The sequence below is a fragment of the Camelina sativa genome, chromosome 4, assembly GCF_030686135.1.
Source record: "Camelina sativa cultivar CO46 ecotype springtype chromosome 4, ASM3068613v1".
Taxonomy (NCBI): Eukaryota; Viridiplantae; Streptophyta; class Magnoliopsida; order Brassicales; family Brassicaceae; genus Camelina; species Camelina sativa.
The window spans coordinates 19385725-19398470 of NC_141883.1; the positions used below are offsets into that span (position 1 = coordinate 19385725).

At 28.6% G+C, this 12746-nt stretch overlaps 1 protein-coding gene across 3 annotated transcripts; it reads left to right on the forward strand.

Moving 5' to 3' along the window:
• Positions 1–9709: 9709 nt before the first annotated feature.
• LOC104780616 (rac-like GTP-binding protein ARAC8) lies at positions 9710–12689 on the forward strand. Of its 3 annotated transcripts, XM_087510351.1 has the most exons (10): positions 9773–10124; positions 10257–10374; positions 10511–10737; positions 11169–11256; positions 11459–11568; positions 11666–11729; positions 11819–11883; positions 11974–12039; positions 12139–12242; positions 12410–12689. In XM_087510351.1, exons 3-10 carry the CDS (start codon positions 10633–10635, stop codon positions 12432–12434), a joined length of 627 nt encoding a protein of 208 aa, XP_087366477.1. In that variant the 5' UTR covers positions 9773–10124; positions 10257–10374; positions 10511–10632; the 3' UTR covers positions 12435–12689. The 3 variants fall into 3 exon arrangements, with proteins under 3 accessions (XP_010503427.1, XP_087366477.1, XP_010503426.1); XM_010505125.2 differs by lacking the exon at positions 10257–10374 and having other exon boundaries at positions 9710–10015; XM_010505124.3 differs by lacking the exons at positions 9773–10124; positions 10257–10374 and having other exon boundaries at positions 10516–10737; positions 11804–11883.
• Positions 12690–12746: the final 57 nt, after the last annotated feature.

The following is a 12746-nucleotide window of genomic DNA, read 5'->3' on the forward strand; positions in this document are numbered from 1 at the left end:
CATGGTAATGATAAAGTCGAAGAAGATATTGCGGTACTTTTAAAACCAATTACTAAAAAAGCAATTATCGCATCTATGACTTTTCATAATTTATGGATGCGATTTGAAAATACAACAATGAAAAAAATTAGAGATGAGCTCCAAAAAGAATGCTCAAGAATAGGCAAACAACAATAGAATCATATTTCACTAGATTTTCTTAGATATATATATATATATATATCATTTTATATGATTATTAATTTATGATATTGATGGGACCATATTTTTACATAGGATTTCCAAAAAAATTATCATCTTATTATTTTATCGAAATGTGTCATTTTGTACATCGACTCAACTCGGGACCGGAAAATTTTATTAATTTATAGCGAGTATTAATTTAAAGAGTATTAATTTAAAGAGTATTAATTTATAGGTTAATCACAATTATTACAATATCACTAGAATATATCCCATGTTATAAAACACGGATCAACATTTTTTCCAAAAATTAGAATATAATAATAAAAGTTATTGTTATAGTTATTTTAAAATGTTAAATTGTTTGAGACACTATTTACTTTAATATTACAATTGTTTGGTAAATCTACATGTGAGATCTAAGGGTGAACTTCTCTCCCTTGAGTGATTTTACGGGCGGAGGAGTTTACCACCGTATAAGTTGCGAACTGACTTTTATGATTCTTTTGTTAGGAAGTGAAAGTAGTATATTATCGCTAGAAAAAAATTCTGGGTCCCTTACAATATTCTTTTTCCCCTTATTTATAATACAACGGGTGTAATCAATGCGAAATCAATTTACTCCGTGAATCACGCTCTCCATTTATTGTTGACCGTACGACAAAATCTTTGATCATATACTAGAGCTGCGGACTCGCTTTCCGAACCCGATGTGATACCAGTTCACTCTTCCTTTCTGGACCCCTTCGATTCAATGGGTCGGGCCGTCTTTCCGCTCCGAGCCCGGCTGATTAACTTCGGACATATCCCTTGAAGCGAGGTGATTAACCGCGGTACCAACACTACATATCTCTTTTTAAATACTAATTATTTTAAAATATTATAGTATTTTAATTTGTATGATGTATGTTACTCCCTCTGTCCCACAAAGATTGATGTTTTGGGATATTTTTTTGTTCCACAAAGATTGATGTTTTGTAAACTTCAAAAAGTAATCATTGAAAATATTTAAAATTTTGAATTGTTATTGGTTAAAAATTAAATAATATCTCTTTAGTCAAAAAAAAAAATATATATATATATATATATATATATATATATATATTTAAACTCAGTAATCATTGTTTTCTTAAAATGTGTAAAAGATTCTAAACATCAATCTATTAAGGACAGAGGGAGTATAATTTTATATTGTTTATCGGTTGTATTTACATCATTATTTTGTGAATTAATTTTAATATTAATTATCATATTTTAATTGTGAGCAAATAAAATTTATTATTTTATTAATCACAGAATTTTAGTTTTACCATGTGGAACATTAAAAACACATATTTTTCATCATAGATTGAGTAATATGTCTTTGTTTAAAAAAATCAAATAACAACATATGTAGAAAAAAATTACATATTTCTTTATCACATGTATTTTATGATAATCCAAAACAATTTGTCAATGAAATATAGTTATTAAAATAAGAATTTGGATAATTAGATAGAAATTCTAACTTTTTAAAATTCTGATTGGCTTGTAATTTTTATAATAATTAATAATTTTCATCCATAATTAATTGGAGAAAGAAAATAATTTTTTTTTGGAAACTAATAATTATTTAAAATATTTTGTTAGTCTTATATTTAAATTACATTTTTATCCTTACTAAAAAAATTTAACATCTGCATTTAAAAGCAATGGCATGACAATATAATTTTTTACACTTTATAAGGTTAATTTTATTTTGTACTTCCCAATTAATATAATAGGATGATCTAACTAATGGTTAAATATTAAGTTCATCATGCATATTATGTGTATGTAACCACTAACCACTACTCTTAACCGAAATATACAGGGAACAAAATAACATACCTACTGTAGTTAACGTATATTTCTAATATAGTTAAATACACATACACGTTCGTTCTAAAAATGTAGAACATATTGCTGTTTAAACAGAAAATCCTATGACAAAACCTAATTTGGGCTTCAAAAGTAATTAAGGTTAACCTGATGTTAGACGGAAATAAAAAAAACAAAATTGACTGGTTAATAATTCATTAGAAAAAGAAAAAAAATCCATATCAGAAGTTTATTCTAGTTACGTTGGGAAAAATAAAGAGAAATATATTGGAAAATACAATAAAGTCTTTCTAACAAAATCTATTGAAAATATATCACGAACATATATTTAATTGGTGTTTCAATCCCATATCGAGTCAACAAACAACGAATACTAGTCTATGATGATGGTCAAAGAGATGGAATGAATTAACGCAAAGAAAGAAGTGAGACTTGTATTATTACCAAATTTTGATTAAAAAAAAAACATGTTACCATTTCTATGATATTCTTGTATATTATGTATTATACATCATCTTGATACACAAGGCAAACAAGATAGTTTAAAATTGTGAATTATTGGTTTAAATCTCTGTGAGTTCTTGAAATATATGTTTAGGCAAGAAAAATATGAGCAAAACATAAGAAAAATATGAGCAAAAGAAATTACTTATGTGTAACCACTAATCACTACTCTTAAGCGAAATATACAGGGAACAAAATAATATGCCTACTGTAGTTAACTTATGTTTTTAATATAATAAAATACACATATACGTTCCTTCTAAAAATGTAGAACATATAGCAATTTAAACCAGAAAATCCTGTGACAAAACCTAATGTGGGCTTCAAAAGTAATTAAGGTTAACCTGATGTTAGACGGAAAAAAAAACAAATTTGACTGGTTAATAATTCATTTGAAAAACAAAAAAAATCCATATCAGGAATTTATTCTAGTTAAGTTAGAAGAAATAAAGAGAAATATATTGGAAAAATACAATAAAATCTTTTCTTACAAAATCTATTGAAAATATATCACGAACATATATTTAATTGGATTTTCGATCCCATATCGAGTCAACAAACTACGAATGATCACTAGTCTATGACGATGGTCAAAGAGATGAAACGAATTAACGCAGAGAAAGAAGTGAGACTTGTCAATATCAAATGATAAAATTTTATTATTAATGCTCTATTATTATAGATTCAACTTTATATTGGAGAGTTATCGATACATTTTAAGCTGTATCGTTTCGACATATTAGACTTGTCCATACACCACGTCAACACTATAAGTAATGGTATAAGTAGGTCTGTTACATGCTTCCTAATCACTTTCTATCAACTCTTTCAAACTAGAATCATCGTTTGTCAAAGGTTCATTACACGAACCATCGTCATCTTTGTCTGCAAATAGAGGTGTTCTTCCTGAATGATTATTTTCGGTTAGATGTCCCTCTCCACCACAGCACTGTGTAGCTACAATTATGAACCAAATCACCAGACCTGCATATGCAATTATACGATACATGTAACTGATCTCAAGTTTGTTTTAATAGAGAAAACAAACCAATGCTCAAATCCAATAAGGAACTGGCTTTTGAAACAATGAAAACTAATAGCATAAAAGTTATTTACTTCGAAATTAAAATGTCTTTTTTTTGTTACGGCAAACGGAAAAATATCTCTTTGCAGGAAACTGTATTTTTATTACCAAAATAGCAAGAGCGAAAAAACACATTAACCAAAAAAAACTTATGATGTATTAAACCAAATTTTGATAAAAAAAAAAAACATGTTACCATTTCTATGATATTCTTGTATATTATGTATTATACATCATCTTGATAGACAAGGCAAACAAGATGGTTTAAAATTGTGAATTATTGGTTTAAATCTCTCTTCAGTTCTTGAAATATGTTTATAAATACTAAGAAAAATATGAGCAGAACATAAGAAAAAGCTGAAAAAAACAGAAGAAAAATATGAGCAAAAGAAATTACTTATACGTAACCACTAACCACTACTCTTAATCGAAATATACAGGGAACAAAATAATATACCTACTGTAGTTAACCTATATTTCTAATATAGTTAAATACACATACACGTTCGTTCTAAAAATGTAGAACATATTGCTGTTTAAACAGAAAATCCTGTGACAAAACCTAAGTTGGGCTTCAAAAGTAATTAAGGTTAACCTGATGTTAGACGGAAATAAAAAAAAAAACAAAATTGACTGGTTAATAATTCATTAGAAAAAGAAAAAAAATCCATATCAGAAGTTTATTCTAGTTATGTTGGACGAAATAAAGAGAAATATATTGGAAAATACAATAAAATCTTTCTTACAAAACCTATTGAAAATATATCACGAACATATATTGAATTGGTGTTTCGATCCCATATCGAGTCAACAAACAACGAACGATCATTAGTCTATGACGATGGTCATAGAGATGAAACGAATTAACGAAAAGAAAAAAGTGAGACTTGTCAATATCAAATGATACATTTTATTATTAATGCTCTATTATTATAGATTCAGTTTTATATTGGAGAGTTATCGATACATTTTAAGCTGTATCGTTTCCACATATTAGACTTGTCCATACACCACGCCAACACTATAAGTAATGGTATAAGTAGGTCTGTTACATGCTTCTTAATCACTTTCTATCAACTCTTTCAAATTAGAATCATCGTTTGTCAAAGGTTCATTACACGAACCATTGTCATCTTTGTCTGCAAATAGAGGTGTTCTTCCAGAATCATTATTTTCGGTTAGATGTCCCTTTCCACCACAGCACTGTGTAGCTACAAGCATGAACCAAATCACCAGACCTGCATATGCCATTATATGATACATGTATCTGATCTCAAATTTGTTTTAATAGAGAAAACTAACCAATGCTCAAATCCAATAATGAACTGACTTTTGAAACAATAAAAATTAATAGCATAAAAGTTATTTATTTTAATTTATTTTGAAATTAAAATGTCTTTTTTTTTTGTTAAGGCAACTATAAAAGGGTTTCTTTCATGGAAACTGTATTTTTTTACCAAAATAGCAAGAGCGAAAAAAACACATTAACCAAAAAAAACTTATGATGTATTATTACCAAATTTTGATTTAAAAAAAACATGTTACCATTTATATGATATTCTTTTATATTATGTATTATACATCATCTTGATAGACAAGGCAAACAAGATAGTTTAAAATTGTGAATTATAGGTTTAAATCTCTTTCAGTTTTTGAAATATATGTTTAGGCATACTAAGAAAAATATGAGCAAAACATAAGAGAAAGATGAAACAAACATAAGAAAAATATGAGCAAAAGAAATTACTTATGTGTAACCACTAACCACTACTCTTAAGCGAAATATACAGGGAACAAAATAATATGCCTATTGTAGTTAACCTATGTTTCCAATATAATAAAATACACATATACATTCGTTCTAAAAATGTAGAACACTAGGTTTTCACCCGCGGTACACCGCGAGACTAAATTATAAATTATTATATTTTAAATAATAATTTTTAATTTATTTAGTTTTCAAATTCCCAATTAATTAACTTTTATCTAATTAATTTATAATTTTGTTTAGAATATTTTTTCTTCTTCTTACGTTTTATACAGTTTAGAACCTAATTACATCAAATTTGTTATTAGATAGAATATAAAATTTTAAAACACTTAGTTTTGTTTTCTATAATTAAACAGAGGTATATGCCTATATGGTATGTTAGTGTATATTTTATGTGTATACATTTTTTTTTTTTTTGGAATATTAAGAATGTGTTGTAGTATGTGTAATATTTTGTAGTTCATATACTAAATAATTTATAAGTTAATTTTCCAAACAATGACTACAAATCTATAATATATGAAATAAACTAATAGCTTTAGTGTTGGTTCTATAGTCCAGACCCGCCATGCTACGTGGATCACACAACATGTTCAAAAACTCATTATACGAAACCTGTGAAAGTAAAATATAGTATGTGAGGCCAGAGGCTAAAAGTCACTTTTTATCAAATCAATTTTTCAAATTTTTATCAAGTAAAGACAAATATTTGGGTTCACCTTTAGAAGTGATACTCTTCATTCACCTCTTTATAAAATAAGGAAATAAAATATGTATACATTTGTAATTATGTTTTTTACATTTTAAAATACTTAGTTTCTATAAAAAAAATTGAATATAAGTATAGTTAATCTGTTTATTAAATTAATTATTTAATATCAATGACATGCTTGTAAATAGGTTACAACTTCATGATTTATTTGCTAAATGTCTCAAAAATGTATATATAGATATACCAATTTAAACCAGAAAATCCTGTGACAAAACCTAATGTGGGCTTCAAAAGTAATTAAGGTTAACCTGATGTTAGACGAAAAAAAAAACAAAATTGACTGGTTAATAATTCATTTGAAAAACAAAAAAAAATTCATATCAGGAATTTATTCTAGTTACGTTGGAAGAAATAAAGAGAAATATATTAGAAAATACAATAAAATCTTTCTTACAAAATCTATTGAAAATATATCATGAACATATATTTAATTGGATTTTCGATCCCATATCGAGTCAACAAACAATGAATGATCACTAGTCTATGACGATGGTCAAAAAGATGAAACGAATTAACGCAAAGAAAGAAGTGAGACTTGTCAATATCAAAAGATAAAATTTTATTATTAATGCTCTATTATTATAGATTCAACTTTATATTGGAGAATTATCGATACATCTTAAGTTGTATCATTTCGACATATTAGACTTGTCCATACACCACTCCAACACTATAAGTAATGGTATAAGTAGGTTTGTTACATGCTTCTTAATCACTTTCTATCAACTCTTTCAAACTAGAATGATCGTTTGTCAAAGGTTCATTACACGAACCATCGTCATCTTTGTCTGCAAATAGAGGTGTTCTTCCTGAATCATTATTTTCGGTTAGATGTCCCTCTCCACCACAGCACTGTGTAGCTACAAGCATGAACCAAATCACTAGACCTGCATATGCCATTATACGATACATGTAACTGATCTCAAATTTGTTTTAATAGAGAAAACTAACCAATGCTCAAATCCAATAATGAACTGACTTTTGAAACAACAAAAATTAATAGCATAAAAGTTATTTATTTTAATTTATTTTGAAATTAAAATGTCTTTTTTTTGTTAAGGCAAATATAAAAGGGTATCTTTCATGGAAACTGTATTTTTTTTACCAAAATAGCAAGAGCGAAAAAAACACATTAACCAAAAAAACTTATGATGTATTATTACCAAATTTTGATTTTTTTAAAAAACACGTTACCATTTATATGTTATTCTTTTATATTATGTATTATACATCATCTTGATAGACAAGGCAAACAAGATAGTTTAAAATTGTGAATTATAGGTTTAAATCCCTTTCAGTTTTTGAAATATATGTTTAGGCATACTAAGAAAAATATGAGCAAAACATAAGAGAAAGATGAAAAAAAAACATAAGAAAAATATGAGCAAAAGAAATTACTTATGTGTAACCACTAACCACTACTCTTAATCGAAATATACAGGGAAGAAAATGATATGCCTACTGTAGTAACCTACATTTCTAATATAATAAAATACACATATACGTTTGTTATAAAATTGTAGAACATATTGCAATTAAAACTGAAAATCCTGTGACAAAACCTAATTTGGGCTTCAAAAGTAATTAAGGTTAACCTGATGTTAGACGGAAATAAAAAACAAAATTGATTGGTTAATAATTCATTTGAAAAAAAACAAAAAAATCCATATCAGAAGTTTATTCTAGTTACGTTGGACGAAATAAAGAAAAATATATTGGAAAATACAATAAAATCTTTCTTACAAAACCTATTGAAAATATATCACGAACATATATTGAATTGGTGTTTCGATCCCATATCGAGTCAACAAACAACGAACGATCATTAGTCTATGACGATGGTCATAGAGATGAAACGAATTAACGAATAGAAAAAAGTGAGACTTGTCAATATCAAATGATAAATTTTATTATTAATGCTCTATTATTATAGATTCAACTTTATATTGGAGAGTTATCGATACATCTTAAGTTATATCAGTTCGACATATTAAACTTGTCAATACACCACGTCAACACTATAAGTAATGGTATAGGTAGGTCTGTTACATTCTTTCTCATCACTTTCCATTGACTCTTTCAAATTAGAATCATCGTTTGTCAAAAGTTCATTACACGAACCATCGTCATCTTTGTCTGCAAGTAGAGGTGTTCTTGCTGAATCATTATTTTTGGTTAGATGTCCCTCTCCACCACAGCACTGTGTAGCTACAAGCATGAACCAAATCACCAGACTTGCATATGCAATTACTTGATACATTTAACTGATCTCAAGTTTGTTTAATAGAGAAAACTAACCAATGCTCAAATCCAATAAGGAACTGACTTTTGAAACTATAAAAACTAATAGCATTAAAATTATTTATTTTCATTTATTTTGAAATTAAAATGTCTTTTTTTTGTTACGGCAAATAGAATTCGTTAATTATATTAAAATATAGGTTACGGTACTACTATTTTGGTTTGGGTCCAATATCAAATTCGTTAGTTATAAATTCGATAAAATCTAAAAAAAAAACTAACATAACTTGTATTGACCCGTGATATGGTATTACAAATTGATTAATGGGGATTAAAACATACTTTTAGAGGTAGTGATTTTGTTTCTTTTTTCGTAAGAGCTATATAAAATCCAAGAGAAAAAATATATCTAATAAATATAAAAATTTCTCAACGGTCAATCTTTTTGTTTTCACAAATGGTTAGATTATGTATATAAAAATTATAGTTAGATTATGTATATGTATATTGTCAACATTATACACTTAGTATTGTTTATATAATGAATATTGTGTATAAAAAAATAAGTTTTAGCCAGTTAAATAGTTTGTTATTGTATCCTAAGATTTATGAAACAATAAATAGAATTTGTTAAATAATTTTGAAAATATTGTTTTATTATTTTGTAAACCAATATAAACTTTTTTTTGTTAGTTATTAGATTAATTAAAATGCAATAACATTTTTTGTAATATGTCATATCAAAGCTGGTTAAAATTCTAATAATATTGCTTAAATAAGTATATAAATATTTTTAAAATTAAGCAATGTTGTATCTTACTTTTAAATTAAATCTATCATTGTTAAACAATTTAGATATGTAAATATTTAATTTTAGTTTTATGATTGTTTAAAATAGTTTGTTATTGTTTCTTAAGATTTCTGAAACAATAGATAGAATCTGTTAAATAATTTTATTAAGTAATTTCAAAAATATGGTTTTATTATTCTATAAACCAGTATAAGTTTTTCTTTGGTTAGTTATTAAATTAATTCAAATATAATGGCATTTTTTGTAATATGACACGTAAAGTTAAATTTTAACAACATTGCTTAAATAAGTATATAAGAATATATTGAAAAAAATACAATAAAATCTCTATTACAAAATCTATTGAAAATATATCAGGAACATTTAATTTTGGTTTGTAGTAGATATGCTTATTCGATTTATCAATAATTGTACTAAAAATATTTAATTATTTCCGATGGTGATCCTATATCTTTTGTTGTAACCGCCCGATCTTTTTGGATCGTCGCCAACACCTGACAAACCCTTGACGATTAATAACATAGACAATCCGATCGAGAGAAAGCCAAACAAACAAACAGACAAAAAGAAAAAAAAGAAGAAGAACATGCATAGGGAAATAGATGATCATGAGAATAGAGTCAGAGAGGAGATGATGAAGGAGCGGGAGAAAGGTACTCTTTGTGGTGGTTGGTTTCCCATCAAAGACATTAATTAAGGACCCTCGCTTTGATGTCATCGCCGGTATTAATTTCCGGTTAGTTCTGGATGTCAGTGACGGAGACCTACGAGGCGCAGGTCTGTGAACAGGCATGGCTCCATTCCAAGTTTCTTACTTATTTTAAATCCATTGATTAATTACATCTTTGTAAAAAAAAGAACGAAAGAAGATTCTAACTATGATTTTGATTGGTGGAAGGTATCTCTTTATCCTTCTTTAAACTAATTTTGTGTTTAACCAAAGTAAAATGTTAATTTAAATGGTAATGGGAGAGAATTAATTTAACCAAGAAACTAAAGGGGAAAATGTAACAAATATTGATGAAAATAGTGCTAGATAAAACAAGAAGGACCAAGGAAAAGCAACTTAGAGGTATCTAAAGGAATGTGATTAGTATCTTTTTAAAAAGTCATGTGGGACTGGATGATCGATGCAATAGATAGATCATGTGAGCAGCCGCCGTTCTTGTTTCCCTCTCTTCATCTTCAAAGTTCAAACCAAAAACGAGTGAGACAAAGAACTTTTGAAAATATTGAGGTTTCTCTTTTTTTTTTTTTTTTTTTTTTTTTTTTTTTTTTTAATAGAGAAAGGGTTGGTTAATAATTACTACACTTGGGCTCAAAGTTAATAATAATCACTTCATTTATCTCTAGAGAGAGAGAGACTCTTCTAAGGGGTTACGTTTCTCGCTCTCATTCTCTCTAGAATGGCTTCGAGTGCTTCAAAATTCATCAAATGTGTGACTGTTGGAGATGGTGCCGTTGGGAAAACATGTATGCTCATCTGCTACACTAGCAACAAATTCCCTACTGTAAGCCCTTAGCCCCTCCCTCTCTTCCCCTCCTATCCTTTGTAATCGATTAGCAAAATTTCATCTCGCTTTCTGATTAGTGTCCTCGATTTCCATCAAAATTGTTCTTCTGGGTATCTCCAATTTTGTTACTTTTTTTGTTTAAAAATCCTTCTGGGTCTTATCAAATATCATCAGCTCGTTTGCCGAGAATTCTATCAGGGTTTTTGCAAAGTTCGCTCCTTTTTTAGGGATTGTGTATAAAAAGATCCTTTTTTTTTTTTTTAATATATAGATTTTGAAACTCTTACATTGTAAAGTTAGCATTTGTTTGGCTTTTTTTTTGTAACCAGTGTTTCCTCATAGTGCTCTTACTCTACTGCTATATAGCCTTATACTGTATGTATCTATTGAAGTTAAAGATGTAGCTGAGTTGTTGAAATGTGTGTCAGGACTATATACCAACAGTTTTTGACAACTTTAGTGCCAATGTTGTGGTTGAAGGCATCACTGTCAACTTAGGCCTTTGGGACACTGCCGGTAAGCATCATTTTTTTGTATCCCTCTCTGCAATAACTAGGTCACTAATATTTATGTAGTAGTTCTAATCATCGTCGCCATTTCTATCAACTAGCAAGTTAGCTCTCGATTTGAGGTCCTTGGATAGAGGTATTTGTAGTGCGGTAAAGATTGGTGACTGTTTAGAGTTTTGGATTTATGAGTTATCCTTTCATGTTTGCAGGTCAAGAAGACTATAACAGACTAAGGCCTTTGAGTTACAGAGGAGCAGATGTTTTTGTGTTGGCTTTCTCATTGATCAGCCGAGCTAGCTACGAGAATGTTTTCAAAAAGGTTTGTGGAAATTGTATTCCTTCTTTCTCTTATTATTCGGTAAACAAATAATGAAAATGTGATTTTCTGATGTTTTTCAAGTATTTATTTTGGTCAGTGGATCCCTGAACTCCAGCACTTTGCACCAGGAGTCCCCATTGTACTTGTTGGTACTAAAATGGGTAAGATAGCTATAAGAGTGGAACCAACATATTTCCTTGAAAATCATTTTTAGTATATGTAATGTTTCTTACAGTGTTCCGATATATAGATCTTCGTGAAGATAAACATTATTTGTCTGATCATCCTGGACTGTCCCCGGTAACTACATCACAGGTGTGGTTTTTCAACCTGTAGAAATCGTAACCAATGTTGACCCTCTCTTCCTCTTGGTTTTTAAATGATATTAGCATTCATGTGTGACAGGGAGAGGAACTCCGCAAGCATATTGGAGCAACGTATTACATTGAATGCAGCTCAAAAACTCAACAGGTACAGCTGCATGTATGTTAGGAATCATTCATGTTAGTTTACACTTTTACTTGCACCAATACGACAAATATACTTTTCTTTGGTATATGGTTTTTGTAGAATGTGAAAGCCGTATTTGATGCTGCTATCAAAGTGGTAATCAAACCAGTGGTGAAACAAAAGGAAAAGAAGAAGAAGCAAAAGCAGCACAATAGATGTCTCTCGTAAGTTGGAATAATCTTCACTTTAGAATCTACTTAGATATATGATGTAGAAAGTGTAGAATTTAGTTATGCAAAAACTCACCTTTAGCTTCGTACAGTTTTTCTTATGTTTTATGTGAAGTCTCATAGTCATTAACGATTGTAGATTGGCTTTCTTTCTTTGGCAGCCACATTCTCTGCGGGAAACACTGATGAATGATGATGACTCAACTCCTGATGGATTGTTCACTTCTTTTTTCTATCTTTCTAATTATCCATTATTGTTGTTCTGAGAAGTCAGAATATACATAGAGTTGGCAGAGAAGAAGCCTCTTCTTCAGTTTTTGTTTGTATATGTGACCGTGATGTTTTGTTTGTTTCGAGTTTGGTTATAGAATTTGTTTTAGCCATTATGTAGCCAAAGATCCCATTAAGAATATAAAGAAGAAGAGCTTGGTTAAAACCAAATCCTTTTAGTTCACAGCTTATTACTTGCTTCTTTCGACGAAGGTTAAATCCTTGTTT